The following is a 16,043-nucleotide window of genomic DNA, read 5'->3' on the forward strand; positions in this document are numbered from 1 at the left end:
ACCAAACCAAATACTAGGCAAGTTTGACTGTGCTTATGATCAAATAGTCTTCAGATATTGATAGCATCTGTGGTCTGAAGCCAGCTGGGCATGTTCACTGATAATTGATAATAACTCTATTCACAATCCTTCAAGTAACACTGTCCATGCCTAGCACGTTTGGATGGCATCTCTATATAACTAAAAGTCTTCATCTTGTTTGTGCACACGATGTGTCTCTGTGTCAATCTGGTTAATTCCTATCTTCTTCCAAACGCTAGGCCACAGCCTTCCCATTTTCACACATCCTACTCACATTTTTCCCGTGGTGGCGATAAACATCTTCCCGTCGCATTTCCACCTACATTTCTAAAGTTATTAATCATTGAAATTTAGAAAATAAGTCCGACTTCTTCAAACTCACCCATTTCGGAAAAAAAGAAATCTGAGTGACATCACAATGCACTTGCAAGGCAGGACGGCCACTCCGGGAGGGAGAGAAGGGGCACTCCAGCGCTCCAACGTTCGTTCTCCCCACCACCCTCTCCCCCCTCAGTGTTTCCTCATCTCAGTTCCAAATGACCTACCCCTTATTCTTAAACTGTCGTCCCTGGTTCTGGACTCCATAACATTCAGAACATGTTTCCTGCCTCTAGCGTGTCCAATCCCTTATTAATCTTATATGTTTCAATAAGATACCCTCTCATCCTTCTAAACTCCAGTGTATACAAGCTCAGTCGCTCCATTCTATCAACATATCGCCATCCCGGTAATTAACCTCAGAAGGGCGTGCTGGGGTAATGGGGGAGGTGCATACTGGGGGGTAGTAGGTGGGTGTCACCTAAAATTGCAGAATCCAGGGTGCCTCTCGGCACACTCTAAAATGCTCGAGGAACTGAGCAGACCAAGCAGCAAACGTTTCAGGTGGAGACTCTGTATCAGGACCAGCCTCCACAGATGCTGAGTTCCTCCAGCCAGCAGTTTCCTTTTAAAGCACTTGGTGAAATGTACAGTTTCACTCGATGCAATAATAGCTAGCTGCTCAGCGATCACTTGATTGTGGGCCAAATGTTCCGGATGAATATTAATCTGATTTCATGCGCGGAGCAGCTGATCTTCACAAAAACACACATCAGGCTGCGGGGTTGGTCAACTCGAGGTTGAACGGTTAATTACTGGAGCAAAATGCCACAAACGGCGAAGACAGAATCTTTGAACCTTGGATTATTTTCGTTTGACTGTTAGTAAAGATTAAATCGGCCGCTTCGACAGTGCACTGAAACAATAGTATTAATCTTCTTGGTGTCCCAATTTCCCTTACGAGTGGTGAAATACAAGTGGGGACGGGCAGGAGGACCCGGGAGCCGGCAAGTTCCCTGCAGAAAGTGGCCTGGAGTCATGTGGTTGTGGGACACGTGATTGTATTTGAAGTTTAATTCCGGGAGAAGAAGCAACGATGGGTCTGCCGGTGATTAATCTGAAGGTAAACACTGGGAAATTAACAACGGGACTGGGATTGTGGAGTAACCTCGGGTTTTCGGAGACATTCGAAGACAGGGTTAGTGGTACCGATCTGAAAGCGGTAAAAAAAAACCAGGCAAAACAACAGCACAATTACAATACAACGCCCCAATCAACTTCAGACAAGTATCCAACCCCCCAAAAAGTGCTGTTAACAGTTCCTGACCAAATACTTGCTCAGAAATGCGCACGATATACGGGAGGGTGAAATGACTGGAGGGGACGGCAGAGAAATGAAGGAAGAAATTATGGAGGAAAACAAAAGTGACGTTTGTAGTTCCATTCTTGACACTGCTTCAAAAGCAGCCAGCACGGATCAGCAGATATAAGGTTAATGGGTGAATGTAACTTGGTGCAAAGTGTTGAACGACCTTGTATTTATGTAAGTTTGGACCATGTAGGGTAGTTAGGAGTTTGTTTAAATAAATCAATTCCACGTGATATTTATTTTAACTGCTGTGATGGAGCTGTTATACATTTTTATATCTAAGTGCTTTCGAATCTCATTGAGTCTCACCCCACCCAATTTCATTTTCCCGGTTTATCTGTGGTATTTGCTGTGGTGATGCGACTTTCCACACAGATCCTTGAGATATTTTTTCCTTCAACTAGGTTTCTCCGAGTCACACCCGATAGTTCTCGTTTGCATTTTGACATAGTCATACAGCACGAAAACAGGCCTGGTCCAAACTTATCCACATTGACCAAGTTGTCCCATCTAAGCTAGCCCCTTTTACCCATGTTTGATTCATATCCCTCCAAACCTTTCCTATCCATGTATCTGTCCAAATGTATTTTACATTTTGTTATTGTGCCTGTCTCATCTACTTTCTCTTGTGTAATTGTAAAACTGTGTAAATTTTGTGTAATCTCTTTGTAATTTGATGTTTCAATCGTATATTTTCCACATCTCTTGTCTCCTCTGAGTATCAACAATGCTAGAATCACCCCAGTTCCTGCCTTTCATCTCATTAGCCTCTGTATTCAAAGGATATCATTCACAAATTTGGTCACTCTTTCCTCTCTTTTTGAATGGGCCATGCCCTTTGTGACTCCATAGTTTGTTCTCCCATCTCCATCAACCCTCCCCCTTCTCACGGCATTTTCCCCTGAAAGTTTCTTGTGTCTCCACTCAAACTATCTGAATGGGCGAATCAGTAATTCACTCCAATCTAGTGTACTGCATGTGGTCTCTGCTAATTGGAGAAGATTGGGTAATGGCCTTGAGGAAGCAGACCCGTTCAGTCCCCAGGACTACCTTAACCTTGCAGTTCCGTACAACGTCATTAACCATGCCGCACCTATTCTGATTTTTCTGTGCCCTCCTGCACCGTTCCAATGCAAGCTTGAGGAACAGTATTTCCTGTTTTGTCTTGGTCCTCTGTAGCCTGTGGGAATTGATTGCAAAGAAGACAGATACGATAATGGCATTTGAGGGTTTTTTAAATAGCCATAAGGTTAATGGGGGGGGATATGAATCACTTGCAGGCTGATTAATGTAACTTGGCATCATGTTCTTCACAGACATTATGGGCCAAAGAGCCTGTTCCTGTACTGTGTTCATAACATGTTTACATTTTTTTGTGTGTGTGTGCACGCACTATATATTTATGTATATATATATGTATGTATATGTGTGTGTATATGTGTGTATATATATATATATATATATATATATATGACATTGAGGATCATATGCTTGGGTTAGAATCTGTTAATGTCACTGGAACTACAGAGATTGTTCAGATATACCATAATGACCTGGTTTTGACCCCCACAGATGATCATCACTGTGCACTGGCTCCTTACAACCTGGTGAGTAATGAAAGTTTGTTAATCTATTCTTAAATCACTGCCTTTCAGTTAAAATAATTGTATAATGCTAACAAATAACCACCTGCTGCATTTCTGAAACTGAGAAAAGTCAGAGCAGGGATTAGCCAATAGTCCCTTCGAGCCTGTCATGTTATTTCACAATGATAATTGCTAAACTTGTGTAACAGTAGCATTTTCTCTCCCACACCACTTGATGCCGTTTGTACCTTTAATTCAATATATTCAGCAACTTGCCCCTCACAGCCCTCTGTGATTACAAATTCCCCAGTTTAACCATCATCTGACTGAAGAAATTCCTTCTCCTTTTGTTCCTAAGTGTCTTAACTCATCATGAGACTGTGATCCCAGTTCTTAGTCCTTCCACTGCACTCTCAGCTAGATGAAAAGAACTAGAGCATGTTGACAAAACACAAAGGGCTGGATCATCTGAGTGGTTCATCCAGTATATGGGGAGGGAATGGGCAGGCGACATCTTGGATCGGGACCATTCTTCAGACTTGCTCAATTAAACCACCTTGAAACCCGATTTCATTCTCCAGTTTGAAGAAGGGTCCCGACCTAAAATGACACCTCTCCATTCCTTCCAGATGCCGCCTAACAAAGTTTATCCATCACATTGTGTTTTACTTAAGATTCCAGTAACTACAGTTTATTGTTTCTCCAGAGCCTATTGAACCTTGGCAGGCATTTGTACATTTCAATGAAATCTCCTTTCATTTTTATTAATTTGAGGCTTTGTTGATTCAATCTTTCCTTGTATGACAGTCCTACAATCTCAGAAATCAGTTGTTGTATTCCCCCTGTTGTTGTATTCCCCCTATCACAGTTGTATCCATTCTTGGGTGAGGAGACTGAACTCTCAACGGGACTTCAGGTTTAATCTTGCCAGGACCCCATATAATTATAATAAACTATTCACTTATTCCTGGATTTAAAAAAAAATTGTAATGAAGGCCAACATACTTTTGCAACCTTCACTGTTGCTGCACAAATCTAGATGTAGTTTTGTAGGTGGCAAACAGTATGGTATTGCTGGTGTACAAAAGCTATCAGATCACTTTGTATATTAACACCTCCTGGTCTCTTCCTGTGTTAATAACAACCTGACTTCCTCCTCTTCCTTCCAAAGTGGATAACTTCACATTTATGTGCAATGCACTGAACTTGTCATGTACTGCATTTTCCACTCAATTGAACCGCCTCGGTCTTCCGCTCACAATTCACAATCTCACCCACTTTTGTGTCATCAGCAGCACCAATGGCACCTTTAACAAGAACAAGCGTTACACTGTTGTTTCACAGAGTTGTAATGGAGGAATAACTGAAAGCAAGGCCGAATAGATGAGCATTAGGAACATTCCTAGAGAATGAGAATCAGAATGTCTAAGTCTGCCAATGGTGGATGCTGGTAGATTTGCAAATGGCTGGAACTGGTGGAATAATGGTTAGGAAAGATTATATCATTGGGATGGTCAAGGTCACAGATGATGAGGGGAGAGCCCGCAAAAGGAATTAATAGTAGAAAATGTTTGTATTAATATGTTTGTCAGGATTGGGTGCCTGTCATGAGTGTAGGACTGATGTGAATAGAACTTGAGGCCAAATAAGATGTGGGCTTCAGAGTTTAGGAGGAGCAGAAATTTGTGGAGAAGGATGGAAGTCCAGTAGAGCATCAGTAATCTAAGCCCAGATGTGATATTGATTGGTACGTTTTTCAGCGGCTGATGGGCTGATAGGGTGGGCAGTGTTTAGGTGGCAGGATTATCAAAAAGATGACTCCGCTTGCAGTCAAGAACCATATTAAAGCAGTACTTTTCAAAACTGATTGGGCAATTTAATATTCACTGATGATTAGAAGATGGGACAGTTAAGGGCTTGTTCCACTTGCCGATTTTTTAGTGACTGCGGCATCATTGACTGAGGTATCAGGTCACCGAACAATTTGCGGCATGCTGATGTTTGACGCGCGGTGTTTTTTCAAGTGTCGCAACATTTTTTGTCGTTGCTGGATTTTGGAATGTTCAAAATCTTTTGGTGACCCTGATATGACGCCGGCAGACGCCGTAAAAAATCGCCAAGTAGGACTGGCCCTTTAATGCCACTCACTTGCAAAAAAGTCACTTTATTCAGAAACAAGTAGAGGTAACAACCATTGTTTATAGGAATCTGTATCACTTGGTTTCTCTGTAATATTTTGGGAATTAATTCCTTTTTAGTCTCAGAACTTGAGCAGTAATGGTTTAACTGAAATGCTAACCCGTGTGGGGAAACCCAACTTACTGAGATATAAAATTATCACTTTGACCTTTTTTGTTAACTTCCTTCAGCAACTAAGTGCAGAAAAGTTAATATTGTAATGGTTCTTTAAAATATCGTATAGTTTTAATGCTGAAAGTTAGCCAGTAGCTCTGTGAATGTGATTATGCAGTTATGCTGTAACTTTTAGGTTTGTGTCGGTGATCTGGTTTCAGATAGTAGAGCTCAATTTTACAAAACAATAACCACACATTATGAATTTTGGACAAAAATACTTTTAAAGCTGAACTCAAGAGCAAAGCCATTTATTGTTTAAGTAGGATCATTTTTAAAAGCTGTCCCATCTAACAAAAATTGTACTATTATGGCAAAGGGTATGTAGAAATGCGGAGGTTGGAGAGAGGCAAGTCAAATCTTGTTGCATTTGGTTGCTTCAGTCTAGTTTCCTAATTCGTAATGGTGTTTAAAATTTCACATGCTTCTGTGATCTTGGCTCTGACTAATTGATGCAGGGAAAGGTCGTGATGTTTTCAATAGGGAAGAGTCAAGAATCACAAAATACCAGAAATGATTCGGCAGTAGTTTATTTAACTGAGATTTCTAAAATTCTCAGTCATTGTTATTATTCATTTCAAGCAAACCGTTCAATATTAAAGTTGCAGTCTTCAAAATTGGTAATAATCTGACAGCCATCTAGGTTATAGATTATTACAGGTCAAACTCAATTTGTACTGAGTTGTCAAAGTTAGAGTGAGGCATTAAACTGGTTTGTGAATTTGAAGCAATTTTTGGCCTTTGACTGGTTGCTGTAACTCCGAGGATATTGAAAAGGATAACTGATTTATCCCAGGAACTTAAAATCAGCAATTATTATCCAAGTGCATCTTTGATTATTTGTACAGGCGTGGACTAAAAGTGTGGAGTGTCTCCTGCCTTGGGTATTAATGACCCTTGGCAGCTGGGATGAATTGTACCAGAAAGGGAATGTGTGTGCAAGGGATAAGTGTGTGTGTTTGATTCAATTATTTGATGGTTTGTTTTGGAAATGAATGGATAAGGTGTTATCAACTGAAATTCAGCATATTGTGATGTTGCCATGTTGAGGTCCACTTCCTCCTCGAGATTCAATTGATCTATTTCAGCTGCTCTTGCACTCTTCCGTTACTATTGCAAAACACATAATTTTCTTTACCCACTGATCATTGCCACATGCAGAAGTATATTTACAGAAGGGTTCAGAGCTACTTGTTTGGTATTCTGAATAAATTTTGTTCCTACCATATTAGAACAAAATACTCCTGGGAAAAAATATTTAACCTCGATATCAAAGAGAAAGTGGAGGAGAAATCAGGTGTTGTGCAACTATATAATCATTAGAAATTTGCAATATTTTGGCAGTTTTCAAAATGTATAAAGCCATTGGCTCTATACATGGTTGAGACTACTATGCATCATTTGAAGAAACAGAAAAATTCCCCACAGAAAGAGAAGCTTAAGGTGATTTGCTTTTTGACAGGGGCTGTTTGTCTTTCTGGCTTCCACAACCATACATCTGGAGTAATTATGCTGTTCTGGCCATTGGGGTTTGGGCCATTGCTCAGAGAGACTCTGTTGATGCTCTTGCCATGGTGAGTAGTTCTGCCCTAACATTAGTATTGTTTTCCATGTTGTGGTAATATATGTCCTTACAACTGAACTGAACCCATTTCCACCTCCTAATCCACTAACCTTTGTAGGAACACAATTCATGGATCCTGAGCACTTATTTTTCCTTATCCAAGTATCTTCTTTACATATATGATTGTTGCTGACTAATTAAATGTGGGGGCATCACAGGTGAGCTTATGTCTACTAGCTTTCTGTACAATTATCAGACACACTACTCAAAAATTATGTTTTGAGATCAATGTAGACCAAGGACAAGTCACACACTGCTTGAAAGTTCAATAAACATATCATCACTATCTTCGCTGGTTAGGGTGATCAGTCATGTTTAAAATAACCTAGAATTTTCCTGGCATGTGGTTCACCTCATATTTTACATATGCTACCTATGTAACATTTGTTCTGTTTCATAACCTACTGTGCAGTCGCCTTGTAAAGTTTTAAGCATGCTTCAATAGAATTCCAGAGATAATTTAAGTAATAAGTAAATTCAGTGAAGCAAAATGCCCTTTAACAAAAGTGACCCAAAGTAAATTTAAAAAACATGCCTGCCTTGTTATTACAGTTGCTGCCTCCTTTATACCAACGGGTACAATGCAGCCAAACTCACTACATGTTACTATATCACAATCTGTTTTATCACCTGAATAGTTACCATGGCTTAGCTGGTAGTGCTTCAACCACTGAAGATCATAGGTTCAAGGCTTGCAGCGGTGGTTGCTTTCTAAATACTGAGCCAACGAACTGCCAATTGCACTGTTGAACACCTAATGAACGTCAAATGTGCTGAGAGACAATTTCATTGTTCGGTGTCTAGCGCTAATTATTTTGAAATTGTGGTCTGCACATTGCCTGCATTGTTCGGCTACAAAATCAGTGACTGCACTAAAACAATGTATCAAAGCCCAAAGGGATGAACTTATTGGGATTCACTCTTCCCCTTTCCCTTCTCTGTTAGGCATCTGTTCCCCCACTCCCTCTCTTCAAGCCATGAATATCTATATTTAAAAAAATAATTCTTGGAACCAGCATTTCTTTTATTTCCTGGAATAGTCCTGCACTATTGCATACTCTGAAATTCTGAGCGTGTGGGGTAAGGATTCCTCCAGCTACATGGAGCCAGGAGTGTAGTCATGAATGTAGAATGCAATGAGTTTGGTCGCCAATCTGCCTTTTATTCTCTTCTACCCTCCTCTTGCCATGTTAAGTTAAGAAACTGAACTTGTCGGTTTAAACTGACTTTGTCTCTTTGTCTTTCAGTACCTGATTGGGATGGTAATAACAATCCTCCTGGACATCATCCACATTGCAGTCAACTATGAGCGTGCAGCTGATGTCCAGATTGACAGCAGTAGGGACCAATTCCGTTTCAGTGTTGGCATGGCGATTTTGAGCCTACTTCTGAAACCAGTTTCTTGTCTCTTTGTGTATCAGATGTACAAGGAGCGAGGGGGCGATTGCAATCTAAACATTGGTAAGATTTCAAACCAAATGTCATTGTCACTATGTTCCAGGGAACAAGGGACAGATGGGAGCTGATGGCTCTTGGAAGCATTAAAGGAATTATTTGAATACCATAAAGTCTAAGATGAATGCTTCATTGTCTTTTCTTCCTTGCCACCTAAATGCACCCTGTATTGTTTACTAACTACATGACTTGCCACCCTCCCTTCCCCATCCAAAAATCCTATTCAAATGTTCTAGTTCAGTGTGTCTCTCAACCCCTGCACTGCAGGAGCAGCTCCCCACAGCTAATTCCTCTAATAATGCATTGCAGGTGGATCAGTCAAATTCTGGTGATAGCACTGATACACCAGCATACTATGAATTTTGTCTCCCTTTGAAGGTCAAGCAAACGTGTACCAAACATCTCGATCCTATGAGTACAGGTGGGTTGTTATGGGGCCACGTGATAAAGTACCCAGGGTTAATAACTTAATCCGTCATAAGTGGTAGGAGTAGAATTAGGCCATTCGGCCCATCAAATCTACTTTGCCACACAATCATGGCTGATCTATCTCTCCTTCCTAACCCCATTCTCCTGCCTTCTCACCATATCCTCTGACACCTGTACTAATCAAAAATCTATCTATCTCTGCCATAAGAATATCTACTGGTCTCTACAGCCTTCTGTGGCAAGGAATTCCACAGATTCACGACCCTCTGACAAAATACATTTATCCTCATCTCCTTTCTTTAATTCTAAGGCTATGGCTAGTCCTAGGCTCTCCCATTAGTGGAAACATCCTCTCCACATCCACTCTACCCAAGCCTTTCACTATTCTGTATGAGATTAAGAGTGGGATCCATGAATATATAATCAAAAATGTTCCCAGGTTTTGGTTTTGATAGATACTTGCTTTATTCACTGCTTCGGGCTCTTAAATACTTTTAAACCTTGGGTGAAGTATTCAGGAAAGTAATTAATGGAATTATTCCATGAGCAGAGATTTAGTTTTCATATAATTGTGTTTTGTGTTGCATCTTTTATGTTTGTGTTGCATCTGTTATGTCTTTGTTGCCTGCTGTCCAACCTCACAAAAATGTTGTTTTCAAAGCTTTATTTTCTGCTCTCTCTCCCTCCATTCTCTCCATCTTAGACCTGGACAGCTCCATTGACAGCAGGTTTACGTGTGATAGCGTTGAATCCCGTGCTTACTGTGGTCGCTCCAGCTGAACCATCTACCTCTGCCTATCCAGCAGTGTGTGTACAATCTTCCTCCCTTTGCTGCAGTCCATCTGCTTTGATTGGTGATCTTACAATAATTACTTGATTCTTCCCAGGCTGCTGAAATGTTGCTGCTACTTTTGCTATTTATTATTAACTTGCATGTGTAAAAGAAACTGAATATTACATACTGTGCTTTTCATTTGTGTACATTTTGAGTTTATGTATTTGTTAACATTCATATTGAATGGGATTTTATGTGAGAGAGAGAGTGAGGGAGAGAGACAGACCTCGGTCAGCTTTCATGAATGCCCGCTGACCAGACTATTTGGTTGCATCCTACCTTTTGCTAATTTGAACTTTTGAAAGCCATGTAGTAATAGAAATCCAATGAGAGTAAAGTTGAATACATAAATTATATATGATTATCATAATGGCATTAAATGGCCTAAATAGTCATCTTCAGACTAGTGTGGAAGCAATGGGATAATAGCTTCCTTCAATTATGCAAATTATGATACCTCGAATACAGAAGATTAAAATAAATGGGTAGGAAAGGGAATGGGCAAAAAATTAGTTAAAATAATCTTCATTAAGCGTCCCCATTGCGGACATAGGACATTTTCTGTGGAACTGCTATGCTACAATGCCAAGAGCTATATTCCACACTTTATTTTCCAGTTTGCTCTATCTATTGTACTTGTGTTTGACGATCGTATATTTATATATAGTATTATCTGATCGCATGCAAATCAAAGCTTTTCACTGTACCTTGGTACACGTGATAATAATAAACGTAAGCGTCCCACAGAGGCTCCATTGCTGAATCTATTGAAGATGAAAACTGATAGTTTTGGAATAACAAGGAAATGAAGGGATATGAATTGTTGCAAATAAGTTACTGAATGGAAGACCAGGCATCAGGTGCCATTGTTGCCTCATGCTTCTGTTTATGATTTGATGGACCTCTAGCTATTGTGGGTACTCATCCTTTCACCACCTTGGTAGCACTGGTTTCCACTTTTAGTCCTAGTCAAGCATTCTATTCTTAATGCACTGCCTGCACCTTTGTTAGCTTGACTCGCTCTTCGTGATAATTCTATTGGCTTGTTATCAGTTAATATATGATTACATTTCTGTGAGGGGCCTTGAGAATGGTTTGTAATCTGTTACTGATATTTATAAAGCTGTTTAAAATGATTAAAAACCGAAGGTTAAAAAAACCCTATGAGTGACTATAGATAAGAGATTTTGGACAAAATAATAAAAAAAAATATTTTAGAGCTGAGATTGTAGAATGTATTACTGGAGCCTGCAATTGAAGAAAAAATAACATTTGAGATCAGCTATAGTGTCTGCAGAAGGAAAAATGAATAAAGAAAACTGGAAGCAGGAATGGACTTGAATAAATAACGTATTTTCTTGCCAAAATTTCTATTTAATTTGTTTAGGTTACAAATGGCTTTACTATTCACCCCTGGAGAGATGCAGAGTTCCAAGCTTTGTTAATTTTGTGAATCGATGGCTGACACCAGCTTTGTTGAAGTTCTGGATATTTGGTATTTTCATTTTATTCTGCTGGGAGCAGGGGTGGGTGAGACACGTGAAAAATGACTTTTTTCTGAATTGTTCCATGCAGGTTTTCCCGATTTAACTCGTAGTCGAGATCGAACTTCATACCAGACCATTGGTGAGCAGGAGCCTCACCGCCCACCTTCTACTTCCTCAGAGGCAAAGATTACTGTCCCAGGCTATTAACTTAGTTTAATATGCTACCAAAAGAAAACTTGTATAAACATCTTGTGCCTTAGATTCAGTAACCACCTGATTCTGAATGTTGCGTGTGTGCTTTGGTCAAATTGTCAGTGTTCGGTGCCTGGACCTCTGTTTATGTCATCCAGATGGTAACATTACAATAATGACCATCCACAAAAAAAGCAATCTTGTCTGTGACAATACCATCTGGAGTTGAAGATTGCAGATTGGAACATCATAAGAAAAATTCTTATCCTGGTGAATTCAAATGTGGCAATTAGGTCACAATTGAATAACTTACTTTCAGGGCATTACAGATTTGATTAAATTAAAGCTCTTGTAAGTCTCTCTGAGGTTTAGAGCCAGTGCTTGCTGTAGTTATACTTGGCATTAATGACTAAAGGGTTGAAGATGATTTGCCTCATTCCTTTATGAAAAGGCTTTGGAATAGCAGACATGACTGCTGTCGCCTATGTAATTTTTCTAAGTTTACTAACATACCTTTCTTTGCGGATAATGGATCTTCAGTGTAATGGAATGTAATAACAATGAGCTACAGAGCCTGGTTCGTACCAAACATAGACACAAAATGCTGCAGTAACATAGCATCAACATAACGTAGGTCAGGTAGAATCCCAGGAGAAAATGGACAGTTGTAATTTCAGGTTGGGACCCATCTTCAGTCTGAAGAAAGATCCCGACCCGAAACGTCACTTGTCCATTTTCACCGGAGATGCTGCCTGAACTGCTGAGTTACTCCAGCATTTTGTGTCTATCTTGAGTGTAATGGATCCTGGTTGGAAAGTAGTGGGAGGAGGTTGTGGTACGCTGTATATGAAAAATATTCAGGAGGTGAGCAGCTTTTGCTGTTTAATATTGAAGTTCCTTTATTAGCAGGTTTAAATGTGGCCAATTGCACCCTTGAATATAATTGATTCAGTTAAACAACATTCAATTAATAGCATTAACAACAGAAAATGCTGGAAAAAACAGTACATTAGGCAGCATCTGTGCAAAGAGAAATAGTCAACATTTCGGATCTGAGACCAGTGTTTAGCTTTTTGTGATGGTACACTGCGCCAGCACCTCTAAGTTTAAAAACTAGATTGGTGTACTGCAGCCAACAGCGCTGTATGAACTATTATATGTATAACTGTTAGATGTCTATTAAAAAAAAATGTATAAAGACCCTTTGTCGGAATCAGCTGATGGGGATTTATCTACCTGCAAATCGCTGCAAGAGTGATATAAATCAGTTTCTGAAACATGGTTGTTTAAAAATTGTACTAACATTGAACAATAAGTTTTGTAACTTCTGTAATTTTGCCTTGATAAATATAATCTCTCCCAAGATTGGGTAGAGTATAATACTGATTTGAATCGGAATACTGTTAACAATGTTATGGTCCCAGGATTTAGCCCGAGGGGTTTCAGGAATCATATAGTTGTGATACCAAGTGACTTCTCTCTCCAAGAAAGTAGCAACTTGCCATTTTATAATTGAAGGTCTGGATTCCACACAGTAACATTGGTAGAAATCATATAACTCTCCCATTTCATGAAGGTGTGGAATCAGTAATAATACTGCAGTAAAGGAGAGGGACTCATTCCCTCCAAGACATTTCCTGTCCACGAGAAGATGGGGCTTGGATTATGTTTACATTTTGAACATAAATATGTAGTGTAAAATATTAAAGTAATTGACTTTAAAAAGCTGAAACTTCTTATTTTGTATAATTGCTTATTTATACATGTAACTGGCGAGCACCAGTGCATGCAAATATCAAGGATTCGCTGTATTGTTTGTTGAAAATGGCATACGGTGAATGATAATTTCCATAATAGCCATTCTTCCATTCCCACATTCAGTTGGTTGCTGTTCTCAATAAGTAATCTTATTGCTGTGCAACCAAGAAACCCGGTATCAGTATAGGCCTTGGTATTTCTGGCTGAACATTTAATTCCAAATCCCAATGTGTAATTCAGTTCTATTTTGTGCCATTTATTCTGAATTGACTACCTTTTTTTTGCATACTTATTGTTAAATACATTATTATTGCCAATAAACTTGATTAAACTCATCAGACTGCAGTGAATGAATCTCTGAATCAAGGTTATTAAATACAATGCAGAACACATGTTTTAACATCTAAACCATATGGACTGGTTGTATTAAGTTTTCTTCAACAGTACGAATTCCTGAATTTTAGGAAACCTAAACCATAACAAGGTATGGATGTGGACCATTTAAAAAAAAATGCATAACACTGATGATATTAGAATGAATGTTCATGTATGTGAGCTTTCTTGACATCAAGGCAGCATTTGATGAAGCAATAAAGGGTCCCATGGTAAAACTGAAGTTGCTGGTAATCAAGGGGTAAAAATGACAATATTTGGATACTGTATCTATGGGTGGCTGCTCGGCGAGTACTTCTTCTTGTGTATGGCGTGCACAGCCTAAAGTTGTAGGACAACTTGTTCTATTTGATCTTATTTGATGTGCACACCAGGTTGATTGCATTCAATAACCTATCTTCCACCATGAGATCAGACGTGGGGATATGTGCTAATAATTGCACAATGTTCATTTCCATTCATATCTATTAAGCAAATGAAGAGGTTCAACAGGAAATGATCACTGTTTAAATATAAAGTATTTCTATTGTAAAGCTAGGCATTTTTTTCCCTTTCAGGATAGATTTCAAAATGCCCTGAGGACAAGCCTTTAGATTAGTCTCCTGGTACAGCTAGATGGATTATTGATAAGCAAAGATGTGAAAGGTTACTGTGGACAGCTTTAAGATTTGAATTAAATGGCAGAGCTCAAGAAGTTCAATAGCAGACTCCTGCTCCTAACACATTCAGCCACCTATCCTTGACATTTGATAGTATCAGCTTTGCCGAGTACCCCAATATTAGCATCTTGGGCATCATCATTGACCGGCACATACAATGGCTAAGAGCACAGGTCATGCTGAATACCTTGCAGAGTCCGAAATCTATAAGCCTTTTCACCATCAGCAAGGCATGGTTAGGAAAGTGATGGAACATCCTCAATTGCCAAGACGAATGTAGATTCAATAACACTTTTGCAGCTTAATGACATCCAGGATTGCAGCCCATCAACCACCCTAAACATTTATTTGGATGTGGAACTTATAATTATCTGAAAAGTTTCAGTAGGAGGAGGATGGAACCGTATTCTAGTATTAATTCTGCACACATCAACCTGCCACCAGAAAGCCAGATGCAGCTCTATGAAAAGGCAGCCAAGCAGCAAACTTTTCCAATTAGAGATTTAGAGACTCCAGGGATTTTTGTTTTAAGAAATCAGTTTGCACACTGGTAATAGTTACAGAATTTATTGCATCTATTTCTGACTGAAGCCTTTTATTGAGTTGCCGCATTGCTTTGTAAAGAGCTACATTTTTCCTCATCCACTTCTTTTTCCATCCAGTCTGTACATAAAGCCTTTTTAAAACAGTTTTCTCTCTCCCAGTAATATTTCTGTGCACCAGAATTAAAGACAACAGATATGTTGAAGCCACTGGACATGTGACAAATCTAAGGCATTCTATGTCAGTTTATTTTACTGCTTTTAATAGCTATTTCTTGTTATAACAATAATAAATTGTTTTTATATAATTTAATGTACTATCATGCACCATTGAGTACTAAAGAATGTTAACACTGAGCTACAGGACAGATGAACAAAAGGTTGCTCAAAGAGGTAAGTGATAATTAACATTTTAAAGGAAGAAGGGGATGTTTAGATGGGCAATTTTAAATCTTTGGTGCTGTGCAATTGCCGTCATTCAGAAAAGTCAAGAATGTTTAATTGCCATATGTACCACAATGGAATAATGAAATTATTTCCTACAGCAGCATAAAATGTATGTGAACACGGTACTCAATAGATAACATAAAACAAAAAAAGTTTAATGAATAATAAAATCTAATATTAATGCAGAACAAAACAAAAGCCAAAAGTCCCCAGTTGCAACTATAACAGTTCATATAACTATAAGTGTTCAACAGCCAATTGGCAGTTGGGAAGAAATGGTTCCTGAACTTGGAGTTTAGTTGGTTTTTTTTTTAATTTAAAGACACAGCACGGTAACTGGCCCATCGAGTCCACACTGACCAACGATCCTTGCACACTAATAGATCCTACACCCACAAGGGAAAATTTTACATTTATACTAAACCAATGAATCTACAAACCTGTACGTCTTTGGAGTATGGGAGGAAACCAAAGATATCGGAGAAAACCCATGCAGGTCACGGAGAGAACGTACAAACCCCATACATACAAGTACCCATCGGCAGGATCGAACCCAGGCCTCTGGCACTATAAGGC

The 16,043-nt window shown here is 39.2% G+C and overlaps 1 protein-coding gene across 2 annotated transcripts; it reads left to right on the forward strand.

Moving 5' to 3' along the window:
- The first annotated feature begins 1,118 nt into the window (after nt 1–1,118).
- agtrap (angiotensin II receptor-associated protein) lies at nt 1,119–13,761 on the forward strand. 2 transcript variants are annotated; one of them, XM_055659243.1, is made up of 5 exons: nt 1,119–1,462; nt 3,281–3,315; nt 7,109–7,220; nt 8,518–8,731; nt 9,858–11,558. In XM_055659243.1, exons 1-5 carry the CDS (start codon nt 1,436–1,438, stop codon nt 9,932–9,934), a joined length of 465 nt encoding a protein of 154 aa, XP_055515218.1. In that variant the 5' UTR covers nt 1,119–1,435; the 3' UTR covers nt 9,935–11,558. The 2 variants fall into 2 exon arrangements, with proteins under 2 accessions (XP_055515218.1, XP_055515217.1); XM_055659242.1 differs by lacking the exon at nt 9,858–11,558 and adding an exon at nt 11,565–13,761 and having other exon boundaries at nt 1,358–1,462.
- Nucleotides 13,762–16,043: the final 2,282 nt, after the last annotated feature.

The sequence above is a fragment of the Leucoraja erinacea genome, chromosome 30 (assembly GCF_028641065.1).
Source record: "Leucoraja erinacea ecotype New England chromosome 30, Leri_hhj_1, whole genome shotgun sequence".
In the NCBI taxonomy this organism is placed as follows: Eukaryota; Metazoa; Chordata; class Chondrichthyes; order Rajiformes; family Rajidae; genus Leucoraja; species Leucoraja erinaceus.

What these genes read in the sequence shown, in the direction of transcription:
- agtrap (XM_055659242.1), top strand. Translation starts at nt 1,436, where the DNA reads ATGGGTCTGCCGGTGATTAATCTGAAG. An exon ending in TGCCGGTGATTAATCTGAAG is followed by an intron (nt 1,463 to 3,280) that starts GTAAACACTGGG and finishes TGACCCCCACAG; the next exon opens with ATGATCATCACTGTGCACTG. An exon ending in CTGTTGATGCTCTTGCCATG is followed by an intron (nt 7,221 to 8,517) that starts GTGAGTAGTTCT and finishes TTTGTCTTTCAG; the next exon opens with TACCTGATTGGGATGGTAAT.